Source organism: Solanum stenotomum, chromosome 7 (assembly GCF_019186545.1).
Source record: "Solanum stenotomum isolate F172 chromosome 7, ASM1918654v1, whole genome shotgun sequence".
NCBI lineage: Eukaryota > Viridiplantae > Streptophyta > Magnoliopsida > Solanales > Solanaceae > Solanum > Solanum stenotomum.
The window spans coordinates 13,447,368-13,464,473 of record NC_064288.1 but is presented as its reverse complement, the minus strand read 5'-3'; the positions used below and the strand labels follow the sequence as shown (position 1 = coordinate 13,464,473).

At 32.6% G+C, this 17,106-nt stretch overlaps 1 protein-coding gene across 1 annotated transcript; it reads left to right on the top strand.

Annotated features, from left to right (window-relative positions):
* Positions 1–213: 213 nt before the first annotated feature.
* Positions 214–16,844, top strand: LOC125869663 (membrane protein of ER body 2-like). The gene is made up of 8 exons (XM_049550119.1): positions 214–297; positions 12,117–12,330; positions 13,803–14,450; positions 14,538–14,633; positions 15,125–15,187; positions 15,416–15,625; positions 16,101–16,162; positions 16,259–16,844. The coding sequence occupies exons 1-8, from the start codon at positions 214–216 to the stop codon at positions 16,691–16,693; spliced, it is 1,812 nt and encodes a 603-aa protein (XP_049406076.1). The 3' UTR covers positions 16,694–16,844.
* The last annotated feature ends 262 nt before the right edge of the window (positions 16,845–17,106 follow it).

Sequence of the window (17,106 nt, the reverse complement as noted above, 5' to 3'; positions counted from 1 at the left end):
TGCACTATTGGAAAAGGTCTATAGTAAATTGTAGATTTGGAAAGGAAAGTTACTTTCTTTTGAGGGAAAATTTAATCTCCTTAAAAGTGTACTACAAGGCATCCCCTATCTATCTTTTTTCTTTCATCACTCCTCCTAATCATATGATACATGATTTACATAGAATTTTTGTAAAAATTTTATGAAATTTTAAGAAGGGAGAAAAGAGAAAACATGGTGGTGGCTTGGGCTGATTTGTGCTTACCCAAAGAAGAAGGGGATATCAGGTTAAGATCTTTTTTTGATGTTTTCAAAACGGTAAGCTTTGATGAAATTTTAGAATTAATAAGTTTATGTCCCAAATTTTATGTGAAATAAATATTGCAAAGGCATAGACTTCAGATTGCTGAATGGAAAGAGGGTTCCCAAACTTGAAAATTCATGTTGGAAGCTAGAGATAACATAGATCAACAAATTTGATGGGAGATTAAGTGTGATATTCTAGTATTTGAATAATTTGACACAATCAGGTTTCATGTTTCATGTTTTAGTATCTTTCTATCTAGGGAAAAAAGACAAATATATCTCCGAATTATTATAAATGGTATACAAATACCCTCCGTTATACTTTCCGGTCATTAGTACCCCTGTCGTCCAAAAAGTAGAGCACATTTGCCCCTCACTCTAACAGAAGAATATTTAGTGACACGTGGCGCAATCCTACGACTCAACCCGATTTGACCAATTAATTAACCCGAAAATTTAAAAACCCGCCCAATGACCCATTTAACCCACTCACACTTAAACTAATCCAACCAAAAATCTAAAAAAAATAATCCCCAATTCTTCTCTTTAATATTTTTCCCCTTTATTTCTTCTCTCTTCTTTATTTGAGCCATCCTCTTCAAATTAACCATACTTTTTCCTACACTTCTCTCAGGTAAATTTCTCTTATGATTTTGCAAATTTACTGTTTTTGTGCTGGATAAAATTAGTCAACCGACTCCGTTGAACCTCAAGTTAGTTTAGAAAAATTGATTTGTGTATAGTATGATTTTGTTATGATGGAGGTATAACAAAGTGGTATATACTATTAGGCCTGTGATATGCTTTGTTTTCCATCGTTTTTTTGAAGCTCAAATTTTTGTTGTATTAAATTATGCGTAGATCTGTGAAAAAAATTGAAGAAATCATCTGATTTTCTCGACATTCCAGTAAGTTTTGTTGAGCTGAAAATTTAATAAGCTAAAATTTATGAATTTTTGACATGATTTGAAGCTGTTTTTGTTTTTTCAGATCCACGTTTCTCTAAATTTTTTTATTTGATGCAGTTTGTCGGCGTTTATTCCTTCACCACTGTATATTGAAGTTGGGGGAAAATATACCTCTATGAAGGAGTCCAGTGCAGAAAATAGGTTAATATTTGTGTTGGTAATGGGGTATTGGGTGGGTTAAATGGGTCATTGGGCGGGTTTTTAAATTTTCGGGTTAATTAATTGGTCAAATCGGGTTGAGTCGTAGGATTGTGCCACGTGTCACTAAATATTCTTCTGTTAGAGTGAGGGGCAAATGTGCTCTGCTTTTTGGATGGTAGGGGTACTAATGACCGAAAAATATGATGGAGGGTATTTGTATACCATTTACGATAGTTTGGGGGTATATTTGTCCTTTTTCCCTTCTATCTATATTCACAATCATATGGAGATAGAGAATGTTGGTTGTAACGACCGGTCAAGTCGTTTTGAGCACTAGAACTCTTTCTAAAGACTTTTTCATAAATTTTAAATGAAAATTTTGAACTATTCATTTAACTACATTTATTTAAATGACAAATAATTTTAAATAATTAATTTAGTAAGTAAATGATGGGTCAAGTTTGAAACTAATTTAATACACTATGACCCTGACCCATATATATTAGAATAAGTTAGTGAGATTTAGCACTTTTGATTCATAATCATTATTATTTTTAAAAGAGAAAAGAAACCTGGGAGAGCTCCTCCATGTTCACATCGACGAGGAACAAAAAACGACATTAAGGTAAAGCTCCAAAATCTTTCGTTCACAACTTTAATTGTTGCATACTAAATTATCAGTCAATATTGTATTATATTGGTGGGGGTAAAGAATTGAATTACTAGCAATATAAATATTCAATATATATGTTGTAGTTTAAGTTGGTTTCTGAAAACCTAAGGTCACAAAATCTATCAAGGGAGTAATTATTAAGGGGTAATGATGGCTAAACAATTGCCAATCATTGAAAGGCATGACATGTTATGAATGGATTTGTAGTTTGATTTCATGATTGCCGCAACTTGTTTCATAACCAGTTGGCTTCAATTTTAATTATTATTATTATTATTATTATTATTATTATTATTATTATTATTATTATTTTGTTATCATATTATTGTAATGACCCAGTTGATTATTTTTTATTTTTCCGTGAAAATTACCATTTTCCCCTCTCGATGTCGACCTCAAGTCGTTTTTGATGGATTTTGAAAAGTTGATTTTGAACTCCGAGTTAAAAGTTGAGATTTTTGGTATGCAGGGTAGTCTTAACCACTAGGCCACTAAAGCCACCGCTTGGGTCCCCATATTTTTTGGGGCCCCATTTAAAAAAAAAGTACTGAATATATTATTAAAAATATTAAATTAATTTTTTGAGAAAAAAAAAACGTGTAAGAGATTTTATAGTTTTTCTTGAAAAAATGTTATTGTTGATATTCTTAGTTCATAAGTATATGTAATTTGTTTTGATTATTATTCAATTTTAATATATAAACTAGAAAACATGATTTCGATTTTGCAAAAAGAGAGAAAACTTGAAGAATTAAATAAATCTTAAAAAAGAGCCCTTGATAGATTTTTAACAAATAATAAAAATTTCGAATAAAAAAATATTGGAGGATGTTCTTCAAATGAACAAGTCACCAATAAAATTGAGTTAGATGATAATAATAATATCCAAGAAGAAAATCTAGAAGAAGTTGGTGAAAATGTGACATTGTTCCCGATATCAAGAACTCCTAAATAATTCAAATAGTTGCATCCCTAAAAATATATATGATCCAAGTCAATGGAATAATGTAGATACAAAATTAAGAGATCAATTAGTAGAGAAGGGACCATTTAGAATGGCTGATATAAATTTTCCACAAGATAAATACGTACGATATTTTTCTACAACACACTATATTAAAAGATTGGTAAACAGAGAAAAGCATGAAAGAAAATGATTAATCTACTCTAAAGATTTGGATAAAATTTTTTGTTTTTGTTGTAAATTATTTAGCACAACTTCTATTATTTGTAATAGTAAACTAGCTAGTGAAGGTAGTAATGACTGGAGAAATCTTAGTGTTAAGCTCAAAGTCCATGAAGTAAAGAATGACCATATTATTAATAATATGAGCACGTGTATTGATTTAGAAATGAGATTGCATTAAAAAAATAATTGATAAAGTTGTGCAGGAACAAATTGATAGAGATAAAGTGCCATGGAAAAATGTATTGTCAAGAATTCTTGACGTGACCAAAACTCTTGGGAAAAATAATTTAGCATTTAGGGGAACAAATGGAAAGATCTATCAAGAAAGTAACGGTAATTTTTAAAACCTAATTGAAATGATTAATAAATTTGATCCAGCTATGCAAGAACATATTCGAAGAATAAGCATGACAAAATTCATAGTCATTACCTTGGACATAATATACAAAGTGAATTATTAAACTTATTGGCAAGTGAAGTTAAGAATAAAATTATTAAAGAGCTTAAAGAAACAAAATACTTCTCAAAATATTAGGGCCTCTCTTTAAGGTTTGGCTTTAGGCCCCTGATCTTGTTGAGTCGGCCATGTTGGTATGTTTTGAGCTTGAAATGCTAAGTTTCTAAGAAAGTGATTTTCTGTGTCTTTTGGAGTTTCGAGTATCGAAATGGGATTCTGTCGATTTCATCAGACCCGAAATGTGAAATTTTATCCGTGAGAGTTGTCGACTTTTGATTCCGAGTCTTTTTGAGGATTTGAGGTCCAAAATTGTGAAATTATGAAAATTTAGCCTTTGGATTGACTTTGGTCAACATTCGGGATTCAGATGCTCGTATCGGGATTTCTAAAGTTCCATTTGATTCGGGGGATGATTTAGGCCTAGGTGAGGTCTTGGTTGATTTTTTAAGAGGTCTCGAGTTTGTTTAAGCCTTTTTAGGCATGAGTTAATTTCTTGTGATTGTCACGGATGTTGGGTTAAGCAGACCTAAAATTCATATTTTGATGGTTCCTTTGAGTCCGAAATGTCGAGTATAATTGATTTGGATATGTGGTTTGTGTGTGCGGTGTTCCGAACGAATCTTTGGTGGTGAATTTTGAAGGGATTTTTATGCTAGATCAATTGGGTAAGTGCTCTTGATCCTAAACCTGCATTTTCCTTTGATTATTTATGAGTTTTAACATCAAAATATGAGGTTTTGATTGGTAAAGGATGAGGTTATGAGGTTTTTCAAGAACCCAAATTCTTAGCTAAATGGAGATTTTGAACAGTTTTTAAGACCTTTTTCGAGATGATTTTCCCTACTGAGTTCCTATAGCCTTGAATAATGTCTTCAAGTATTAAATTTTGAGTTCAAACCTTACTTTTGGAATTGGGTTTTGTGTTGATTGACCAACCTTTCAAGAAGATTGTTGGGGGATATTGTTGTTTCCAAAAATAATATTGTAAATACTTGGTAATTATAGATTGTGTGGCTTCAGAAGTGATTCACAGAGGAAGACTCAACTATTGGAGTAATAGTTGATTGATTTAAGCCAAGTGACTTCCTAAACCTTGTATTATAGTTGGATTCTTATGTTTCCTTCGTTAATTGCGTGTTGGGAGTAATGACAATGAGGTGAAGGGTTTAAATTGTCCACTTGTTATATCTATATGAATAAAAAGGGGTTGAAATGAAAAAGGCTATGTGATGAACATGATAATGCATTATTGTGACCCTTGATGATTGATTGATGAAATACTTGAAAGCATGAATTGTGGACTTGAATTGTATGATTTGTTGTCTCTTCCATGTGGTGTGATATTGCTTGAATGCATTGATTATGAACGTCGTGATGAGACATGTGATGAGTTATCATTCCGAGGTCTTTGCCAGTGAGTGTTATCTGAAAAAGATTTATGAATTTAAAAGGTGTACATGTTTCCGAATTAAGAAGTCTAATTTGTTGAATCGCTAAACTAAGAAGGATTTTGATTGTTTTGATTTTTTTAGGAGTTGTGATATGTGATGTGAGGCTAAAAATATATATTTTTAATCATTATTTGCCTTATATTTATTATTTATATTTGTTCTTTTTGAGCATTAATTTTATAAATTGTGCTAAATAGTGTATTTTATTTGTAGGAGTAAATTGACGTAAAGTTGAAGAAGTTTGAAGCTAAAACGAATTAAAGATGGAAGGTTGAAGAAGGAAATCAAACAGGCAGTTTAATGAATTAAATTTAATATAATATTATATAAAATATAAAGTTGCAGCGTTCAAATTGAAAAAGAATATGCTGCCACGTGGCAATCATTGAAGGCATCTCCAAGACTCCAACTATTGAAGGCGGCGGAAGTCTATGGTGGTTACTGTTCATGCGTAAAACGTAGGAATTCAATTCTGTTTGGGTTTTAATTTCCTAATTTGTCTTGAACTCAATTGTTTTATTTTAGGGTTCCTACATCTATAAATAGTGCATAAAAATAATTATTAAAAAAAAGCCAAGAGCCAAGATACAAGACCGAATATAAATTTTCTTCTAGCTTAGGAACTTTGGAAGAGCCGCCGTGGAGGCCGGAGAATTGTGGTTTATTCTTTCTTCTCATTTATTATTTATTTGTATGTGATTAATAAAAGATAGTTTAGCTATTGTTCTTAACTTTTTATGATTAACACAAGCATGTTTATTTTAATGAATTTTGATTGTGTTCTTGAGATAATGAGTAACTAACTTTCATAACTAGGGTTGTGGGAACCATGAACGATTAACAATGTATGAATAGTAAATAAGCAATTCTTGAATAGTATTTTGCATGCATTGATAATTCTTTCGTTTAAAAGTCATTTTAACGAGTGCACGCGTTAGAACTCGCCTTGTTGCTACTTGCTGGATCAAGGAGGTAATCAACAAGAAAAGAATTATCAACATAGATTTAGTGGGATACTATTTAATAGGCTAGTATCGATTGGTGCGAAGTAATAACTAAGCCAAACATCGATTATGATGTCTAATATGAGGGAAAGGTAAGGGTTAGTAAATTATACACACGTAGCCGGATCAAGGTGCGGGGTGAAATTCTCTAGATGCCGGATCAAGGATTTAGAGATACCTAACTTATCACTTTGCATGTAATACACTAGAGAATGATTGCGATTACTAGGATTACTGCGTTATGAGCTTATGGGGAACACATTCCTAGTTACTTTTAATAATCTGAATATAAATAAATACTTAGTTCAAAGCTATCTTTTATTGTTTGTTTATTTTATTTCAAATTAAACCCCCCCCCCCCATTGTTATATAACGACTAGCGAGTTAAATATTTGCTATTGACAATATTCTTCCATATTCTCTGTGGGATCGACCCCGACTCATAGTTGGGTAAATATATTGCATACGATCGTTTATATTTCTTTTCAAGAAGTATATTTGAACGTTATCAAACAATATGTCATATCATCTAAAGTTGTTTGTCACGACCCATATCATTGTGAGTGGCATCCAAACTAAACCATATGGTGGGAGAACCAAAGACTAATCCAAAACCAACTCAACACCGTTTAAATAAAATTAAATTTATCAATAAATAGGAAATAACAGTTTAGACAACTAAAGGATTGAGTCCCCAAAAACTCAACTCAATAGTCCAAAAACAATTAACATGGAAAGCAACCTCTAAGAACTAAAAATCATTATACCAAAACTCTATAATCAAGACTCAGCATGCAATCCCGAAACTAAACATAAAACTAAGTCTAATGTCTGTGTCCGAAGAGATGGACAAGAGAAATAGAGGAATCCATGGCAGCCTGAAAGATGTAGTTCACCATTGGATTCAAAATCAAATTTCCCTTAATTGAGGTCTTAAATTAACCGCTGGAAGATTCCACGTACTCAACAAGGAAAAAAGCAAGTGCAGTATCAGTACACAATCACAATGTAATGATAGGATCGCACGACTAACCCAAGATATGAATGTAAATAGTTCACTACAATACAGTAACATAGATGAATGCATACAACAACAAGTAACAGCCCACATAGACTCTCAGTTACATGTCATGACCTGGATCCATGTCTCACATGATAACAAATGCAAATGTTTGATCCTCTCATGGAATCACAATCACATATCTAGACCTCTTATGGAACCCGAATCCAAATTGTTAGTGTACCACCGAAGTACTCAAGTTATCTATAGTTAGTGTACCCGCTAGCTTGGTACCCAAGTTATCCATAGTTAGTGTACGAGCATGGTACCTGAGTCAACCAACAATCAAGTACAATCACATAGCACAATGAATAAGACCACTTGAAACCATAAGCCAGAGTAACAAGTTCATTGCATGAGATTACCTACATGATGTCATATTGAATGCCTTTCTACCATGCATTGCACAAATGATACTACAGAGAGTAGACATGCAAACATACATAAATCGGAAATATACAACAATCACTACCTCGAATCAAGCCTTTTGAAAACTCTAAATAACCTGATCTTTCCCCTTGAGAAGTGTCTCACCTTGTTTTTGGTCTAAAACAAATAATACAAACAATAATCAATCACTAATGACCTAATAATTACCCAAATTATTAACAAATCCTAACCTCAGGCCAAAAATATGATTCTCTTCCCCAACTTAGAACTTTTTCCACCATCAATCATGTCCACCCCCTCCCTCGGAAATAACTTAGATTCTAAGTCTTAAGAATCAATGCACAAGGTTGAGGAGTCAAATTCTTACCTTTATTGATGAAATTCGTGAAAAACAAGTGCAAACTGCCCAAAATCGACACTCCCAACTCCAAGAACACAAAGTGGAGAAAATAAGAGTTTTTGGGTTGTTTCTGCTATAAATTTTGATTTGACCCACTATAGCATCCTAGCTCGCTATATGGTGTTGTTATAGTGGAACTTACCCTATTATAGCGTTCTGCACAATCCACTATAGAGGGAGGCCATCCGTTATAGCATACTCGACGAAATTTCAGAGTTTCAAACTCCGAAAAACCAAATTTTAACAACACAGCTTCTTCACTTGATGTGCTGAAATAACCTTCCATGCCAAGATCAATTTTGAGGGTAATACTTACCCGAATTCAAATATGAAAATTCATATGGACTCCTTAATACCTTAGCTATAAGGAAACATCACTATTGGCTAGCCTGACTAAAAATATTTAAGTCGCTATCTGAAAAGTTTTTTTGCCCAAATTCTTTCACTATTGGCTTACTCATAACGATCGGGTCAAGTCGTTACATTGTTACAAGTATGATTTTCTCCTTAATTAATGGTTTCAATTATATCCCTTAATTAGACACAATCCTTAAGTAATGACTTTTAGTTATATCTCAGATACATACATGTATATGCAAGAGGCACATATATGTAAATGAGGCCCAAAGTATGATAGAGACGTAATATTGCAAACTAGCGTAAATCTAGTAAATTTTTCATAGATTCTGTTTTTGTTCTAAAAAATCCGAAATAAATATGTAGTTATGAAGGTGTGAACCTACATACATAAATTGGAGAATGGCCCAGTGGTGTTTATGCTACTTTCAAAGCCTTGTGCTCCTTACATATGGGTTTGAAACCCACTAGTTGCACCTAGAGGCAGAGTTAGGTGGGGTTCGTGGGTTTCGACGAACCCAATAACTTTTTCATTAATCTTGTATTTGTACTAGAAAATTAAATAAATATATTAAAAATCGGAACTTGTTGAGATGGTAGTCTTGCTTGTAATTAAGAACCCACAAACTCAAAATTCTGACTTCACCTCTGATAATATCATGACCCGAACCCAATTAAAAGATCCTCTTTTTTTGAAAACGGATCCGGAAATCTTCAACGAACTTGAGCTTCTCCTTTCTGTGGTGGTAAGACCCGAATGAAGCCACTTTTGGTTCATACTCCTCATTACTTTCCTCATTCTCTCCTCTTATCAGCCATGGAACCTTTTGCATTATCAGCATTTTCTTCCACTAAGAAAAAATTATTCAATTTCTGTTAGACTTCACAAGTGAACAACTAGTATATTAATTGGGTTTGGGTCATGAGGCTATGAATATGGGTCGGAGTGGATAGGGGATAATGGGTTGAGATTTAATCTTATTCAGTAGGATGTCACGTAATAAATAATAATAACTAAAAAGGAAAAGACGATTAGTTTTAAGGGTAAAAATAGACCAAAAAGATGGATCAAGGAGTATTTTTAGTTCAATAGGTGAATGAGGGTTATATTTAAACCTCTCCGAATAGTCCAAGAATATTTTTTTTGGCCCTTTTCCGATAAATATATTACTCCAATGTGTTTATATATGCTTCTATTACTTAATCGAGCTTAATTAATACATATTTCCACTATAGTAAATTGAGTCGATTTGGTGTCCGATGCAATAGCCTATGTACAGACTATAGTTTATATAATCTCCTGTTATATATTCAAGTTTTGGTGAACAATATTATCCGAGTATATCTATGTCAATAATTAAAAACATGAAGCCACAAACTAATCTTGCAAGTTCAAATTAATTTTAAATATCAAATTAGTTTTTCGTTTTCTCATTGGCAGACTGTTAATTACATGAAAAAATTTCTTCATAATTTTCAGGATTAATCATACTAATAATATATATCCCTGGACTCCTGGCGTTGCCTTGACAGTGATTAACATGTGCTTCATCATAATAATGGAGGTGGAGGAATATGGATAATCTAGTTCACACTTAATTCACACTACAACAAAAGAGATATCTAGTGGTTAGGGAGGGAGATTCTGGTCTATTCTAAATTCTCTCTCTTTAAGTAGGATGATTGAATTTTTTTCTTTCGCAGAAATATTTAACGATAATTGAGTTAATAATATTATTATATCTAGAGTTACTAAAGTTTTTAGCAGTATTTATACAGAGTATTAATTATAAATACTCATATTTATTATTATCGTTAAATATAATATAGCGAAAATTTTATTCTTACCACTAAATTGTTTATTTATTATAGTGTCATGTCAATTAGATGAAAATTACGCGGATAAGCAAACATATACTAGTTAATTAGTTAACGTAGCTACAATTTAATTAAATTATCATTCGTCGCTAACTTACAATTATATATAGTTATGTGACCCACATCTAGAATTTGTATAATTCGACTCCTAATTGTATAAATTCATAATTTGTATATGCTTACCATAACTTGTATATAATTATCATGTTGATACATCTGATGTTGTATAAATGTAAATACATAATTTGTATATATTTACTTTGTTTGTATATTGACAAGTGAATTATATAAACGAAAATATCTATAGAAAATGAAATTATAATTATAAAGAATAATTAAGCAAACCGTAGATAAGGGACTTATTAAATTTAATCTCTTTGTTATTTATGAAATTTCCGCGAGAGTTCAATTAATATGAGGAGGCCTATGGTGTGAATCTCATATCTGAAATCAACTAAGTCAGGTCAACTATATATGTAGTGACCTAGTACTTGGATTTAAATATTACTCCCTCCGTCCCATTTTATGTGGCAACATTTCCTTTTTGGTCAGTCCCAAAAAGAATGTCACATTTCCTTATATGGAAAGTATTTAAAGGTACAATTCCTTTTTTATCCTTGTTGGTCCCACTTAATCTTAAAATAATACTCCAATACATTTATGAGGAGAGAGAAATTGAGTCTACTTTTTAAAAGGGCAATTTGGTAAACATTTCAAAGTCTTCATTTATTTCTTAAACTCCGTGCCCGGTCAAATGTTGCCACATAAAATGGGACGGAGGGAGTAAGAAGCTAGTATTAAATTGGAAGAAACTTGACTAAAGACATTTAGACAGGTATAGCCACGTTGTAGACATGCATTACATATATTTTTTTCTAAGTCTACGCTACATAGAAGAATCATTACCCGGAGACAATCTGTAATCCCCAATTATATGTCTAAACAACTACTCGAAGATCTTTTTTAAGATTATCATGTTCCTTTGTCCTTAGCATAACCAAAATCAATAGTTAAGTACGTACGTTCATATTGATGTGTAAGTTAATTATTTCATATTTTTAATTAGTAGTGGAGTCGGAATTTTTATTAAGCCAGAGGCGTATTTAGGGGGTTACTGAATACACGTTAACTCATATATATTAGCGTTGTATTTTTTTTATAAAACTACTTAAATTATAGATGTGTGAACCTATGCTCGAAGTATCATGTAGTGATTAATGCAATGATTATTGGATGATCCCTCTAAGTGAGATTATAAACTTAAATGTTATATCTATTTTTATTTTTTTTTAATTTTTAAAATTGGGTCATATCTCTCTAAGTGAATATTGATAGCACTTTTAGCGTTTTAATTTTATTTATTTTTTGTAATCTTTCAAAATTTCAAGTCTGTTATATTAAAAATTCCTAAAAGAAAATTGTTTTATGTTTAGTGATAAGAACCTAAAAATCAAATCATATATCTTAAATCCATCTTTTCGTAATATAGTGCACTCATCTTAGTAAAATCCTAAATACGCCTCTGCATCAAGAGAGTTCAAATATAAAGAAGTAAACATACAAAGAAATCGATAGCGTACAACATCTAATATATATAATTTTATAACTTCAATCTAGAAAAAAAAACACCCTTAATTATCACGTTCTTTTTCCCCTCTTATATAGACCAAGTAGGCGTTTACTTGTTTTTTTCACACTTCTCTCCTAACCACCTTCATTTATTACCTATTTTTTAAAAACTAAAATAAGATTTAATAATTGACTAAATTGTTGTCTATTTATATCACATGAATTTGGCTGTTAGAGAGATGCAACTTGAGTTGTAGCGTGCTGCGCGCATATATACCATTTCACAAGTCTTAGTGCCACATAATTAAAATTAATATTCCAATGGAGGTGGCCGCGCAACACAACTGGATGGCGGAGGAGACGGTGGAGGAGACACTCATCATACGTGAAGCTCGACGCTCTGCCAACGTTGATCGTGGTGTTGTTAATGAAGATGAAGTATCGTCTAGCAGTGATGAGGAAGAGGCGAGCAAGGACAAGCTTAAAAATAGCGTCTACTTTCATGAAGGTAATATATCTTAGGTTTAACTCAACGTCCAAATCTAGCTAGCTCATAAATATTTTTAAAAATTCATTTCCTCAACTAATGTGAAGTCAATATTAGTACTGGCTAAATGGTAAAACCATTGAAGCAGCTTTTGGCCTCCTTAATTAATTCTATGGTAATATTCCTTCAAATATTGAATATTTATGATAAAATAAAATAAAAATTAAAAAAATATTCATAATTTTCTTGACCAAACGGCAAACACCCCGTTCAATTTTTTTTTTTTTTCTCATACTCAAATTTTCAAACATTGCTGTAAACATATTGGAAGAATAAAATTTTATTTTGATATCAAGTTTTAGTTTTGTGTAATATGGTAAATCACGGGGGAGATCAGTGTGATAGAGCAATACGTGAAGGGAGGTGTTTGAAATTATTGTTTTTTTAAAAGATTACCTTATAGTAGTATATTTTCTTATTAGTTCTTAGAATTCAAATATGTTCTTATTAGTTCTTAGAATTCAAATATTTCGAGATATAAATAAAGCTTGAATCATGTTAATATGTATGATATTTTGAAGAAGAAAAAATTAATTAAGGCTTCTTAATAAAGTTTGACTTTAGCATTATAAAAAATAAAGGATTTTGTGGAAATTATTTTATGGTATATTATATATTTAGCAACAATAATAAATATGAGTATTTATAATCAACATTCTTAATATCGTTTAAGGCTTAATTAGTGACTTTGGACGTAAGAACATTAACTCAGTTATTGCTAAATATTTTTTAAGACAATATTAAAAAAAATCTACTGTCACAAATGTCCTTTTTGTTCTAGTATAGGTCCTATGTTTCTTGGGTCATATATATATATTCAATTAAAGTCAGCTAATAGCTGGATTAAATTATATATGACAACGAAACTAGGAATTTGAAAATAAAAATCTGCCAGCAAGTTTATAGCTAACAAGACGTGACTGATTGTGAGCTTCTTCTCTATTTCCTTTGGTTTTTGTTAATCTATAAATGTAGGCCACTTCAATTTTCCTCAAACCATTACAATTTCCTTTGCTAATTCTAAAGGAGGAGGATGAACTAGTTTAATATATATCTTCATAACAATACTAAGCTTCTAAATCATTTTTCAACTACTATTTTACTTTCTATTCCACTCTACAATACATAAGTCACTACACCAAAAATAATCTTTAGCGGTAATAATCTAATTATTGTTAAATATGTTTATTTTACAGGTAATTAACGCTCTTTGTAAATGTTCCTAAAACTTATAGCAACATTGAATTCAATAATGCCAATAAAGGCTTTAATATTGTTTGTTAATATACATATTTATTATTGTCGCTAAAAGTTAATACTAAGTTAAGTTATTTATTGTAGTGAGTCAAATTATTTTGCGGACTTACACAATTGTGTAATACATTTTATTTTATTTTACAAGTTAATGAACCTAACTTGTGTTCCTCTTTCAGTAATTGACGCTGTAGACTTTCACGTTGTTCTCAATGGTGATGATCACACGGGAAATGCTAATGGACAAATAAATGAGACAGGAAATCCCAAGGGTGAAATTCTTTCTACTGTATGTGTTCCACTTTTACATGGAAAAAATTCACCCGTAGAGACGGGAAATCCTAAGGGTGAAATTATTTCGGACGTATGTGTTCCACTTTTACATGGACAAAATTTACTCGATGAGACGGAAAATCAAATTCTTTCTGGTGTATGTGAGCCACTTTTATATGGACAAAATTCACTCGATGAAACGGGAAAATATGGTAAGGGAGAAATTCTTCCTGGTGTATGGCTTCCACCTAATTCACAAGGACATGATTCACAATCAAGTTCTTCAATCAGAAAAGGAAGTGGAAATGAAACAATCATTGAACAAGTTGAGGAAGAAACTGTTGAGTTGGAGTTCTTTGACACAACAGCAGTTGATAAGCTAAAACACACACATAATGCATACTGTCCAAAGTGTACTTCTCGTATAACTAAAGTTGTCCTTCGAAGGGTAAAACGAGAAAGAAGGATTATAATAGAAACTGATGATGATCATCATGACCAAAAACCGGAGCTACTTGGATGCCTCTCATGCTTCAGTGTTTTCGTACGTATAGGTATATATATATATTCTTCTGATCTATGAGTATCTCTCATCAACACATGATGATGACTGGTATGTGTATCTTGTTAAATTTCTGCAGGAAAGAAGCTCAATCCGTTCCCAATATTTGGAAATGGAGGAGGAACTACTAGTACAGAAATAGCCAGAGAACCACATCTCCCAAACATAAATGAAGGTATTTATTTAGTCATGATACTTTATTCACTTCAAATCATTTCAGTGTGTGTTGTAAACCTGTAACTACTTTCATGTATGATTAGTTCAGTCATTAATTTGTACCGCTTTCTAGTTCAAATAGTTATGGATAACATTAGGACAATGTATTGCTTAGCTGATCAATCCTATAAGTTGGGGTCTTGGATTTTTCTGATGCATTACTTTACTTCACAATTAGTATGAGAACAATGTCTAATATTGTTACACATTCTTGATATTGTTAGTTACCTGCCCTGTGTCTCTCAACATTCTAGTAACACGAAAAGATCTTAATCTTCTCTTTTAGCCAGTTTCAACATTTGAACATGCATCTTGGTTAGTGCTTAACATGTCAATGGCAAGAAGTTTTACATGTACTGCATTACTTGTTGAAAGTGACATGAGGCGAAGACTTTTTCCTATGTTTTATTTTCTTTCTACTAATCTTTGGGAAATCGGACCACTTTTCAGGTGGCTTCATTCCAGGGATAATGCCTTCCAAGAAGTCACCAACTGAAATTATAGAGAGTAAAGGTGAGAGTGCTGGGAAACTTGAAGATATGTAGCAAAACATTTGTATTCCAGTACTCATGTGGTGCATCAGATTTTTCCAATCCTATACATGTATCATTTGAACATTATTAGTTCAGCGTCTGTAGTTGTATGTCAGTTGAGTATTGCAAAGCATTAGAGATTAGGTGTTCATATTATGTTACAAAGTTTGTTGGGAAATATGTTTTCATAAATAGCTACATAATGCAGGAGATGATTACCGAATTCCTATATTGGAAGACCCAAGAGCTTCTCCATCAACAGGGCATTCCAACAACCCACGAAGACCAATACTTCCAGTTGAAGTTAAAGATTCCAGATCACTGGAGATTGTAAAATGCATAGTATATGGAGGTTTAATAGAGGCAATCACAAGCTTGGGAGTGGTCTCCTCTGCAGCTGCATCTGATGCTGACACAAGTAAGTCATTGAGACCTTATTTTTGTTGTCGAGCTTGTTAAAGAAATGAACTTTGGGCCTAACTCAACCCCAAAATCTAACTCACGGGGAGGATCTCTCAAGACCATATAAGTAGTAAAGTAGACTATGTCCCCATCCCACCACCGATGTGGAACTCAACCCCAATCCCCTACTGCAATTGGAGCATGGGTAATATAATATTGGGACCCAACATCAGGTAGCCTAACTTTACCCCTAAAGCTAGATCATGAGGGGAGGATCTCTCAAGTCCCCATCCCACCATCGATGTGGGACTCAATTACAAAGCAATTACAACTGAAAAACTAAGAATTATGACTTCTATGGATAATGCTGATGCTTAATTGCTTATAACAAAGCTATTAAAACTGAAAAAACCAAGGGCTTTAATTCTTTTAGCTCCTATATCTTGACAGAATAAGAATGGCTCACTTATAGATTTATCTTGATACTGCAGTGAAGATTGTTACTATTGGAGTGGCAAATTTGATAGGTGGACTTTTTGTCATTTGTCAAAATGTAAGTATTGTGTTGTTTACACTTGCTGACTCTTGTTCTACCTTCCTTTCTGCTTCTGCTTTAATTCTTGCTTCTTAACTATTATCAAACTTGCAGTTGGTGGACTTGAAATATAGTGTTGGAGGAGGTTCCAATTACCAAGTAGATCGATACGGAGAACTACTTGGCCAAAGAAAAAACTTCCTCCTCCATGCTACTTTTGCCATGTTGTCATATTTTGTGTTTGGACTTATCCCCCCTGTAATATATGGCTTCACATTTCGGAAGAGTGATGACAGGGACTACAAACTTATAGCAGTTGCCGCGGCTTCTCTTCTGTGTGTTATCATACTTGCTGCTGCAAAGGCTTATACACAAAGAGCAAATAAGTTCAGTAAATACTTCAAGACTATTTTGTCTTATGTTATAGCTGCAGGTATGGTCTCAGGTGTTGCTTATGCAGCAGGTCATTTGATTAAGAGGTTCATGGATGACATGGGATGGTTTGACTCAAAGCCGATTTCACAGAATCCAGCCTGGGCATCCTATTGACATCTTGTCTGTGTTGTTAAATCCTGATTTCCTTCTTCGGCGAGCTTTAGAATCACAGAGAATTTGGATGAATGAGTTTTTGTATTCTTTGTTCCTATGTGATATTCTGATGATGTTTTTGTAGCCTCCACTTGTGGTGTGAATAACTTGGTCTAAAAGACACCTCATTTTTTCCTGTTATAATAATATTTATAAAACTTACTTGGGTGGGGTATACACAGTTTGGCCATACTCACGCTCGACTCATTGGGACTTCACACTCTGTTTTGATGATTTTTCAGTATTTTCTTATAATGTATCGTATTGTATTATCTTATATTGTGTTGTATTGTATCAATATTAAGTTCATAAGTGGCCAGAGGTGGTGGGGATCCGTTTTATGAAAATGGTGTGCACTGTTTTGTAAGGTTAAA

Coding starts and splice junctions, on each gene's coding strand:
- LOC125869663 (XM_049550119.1), top strand. CDS start 214: ATGGTGGTGGCTTGGGCTGATTTGTGCTTACCCAAAGAAGAAGGGGAT. Junction 14,451..14,537: donor CAGTGTTTTCGTACGTATAG/GTATATATATAT, acceptor AAATTTCTGCAG/GAAAGAAGCTCAATCCGTTC. Junction 16,163..16,258: donor TTTTTGTCATTTGTCAAAAT/GTAAGTATTGTG, acceptor TCAAACTTGCAG/TTGGTGGACTTGAAATATAG.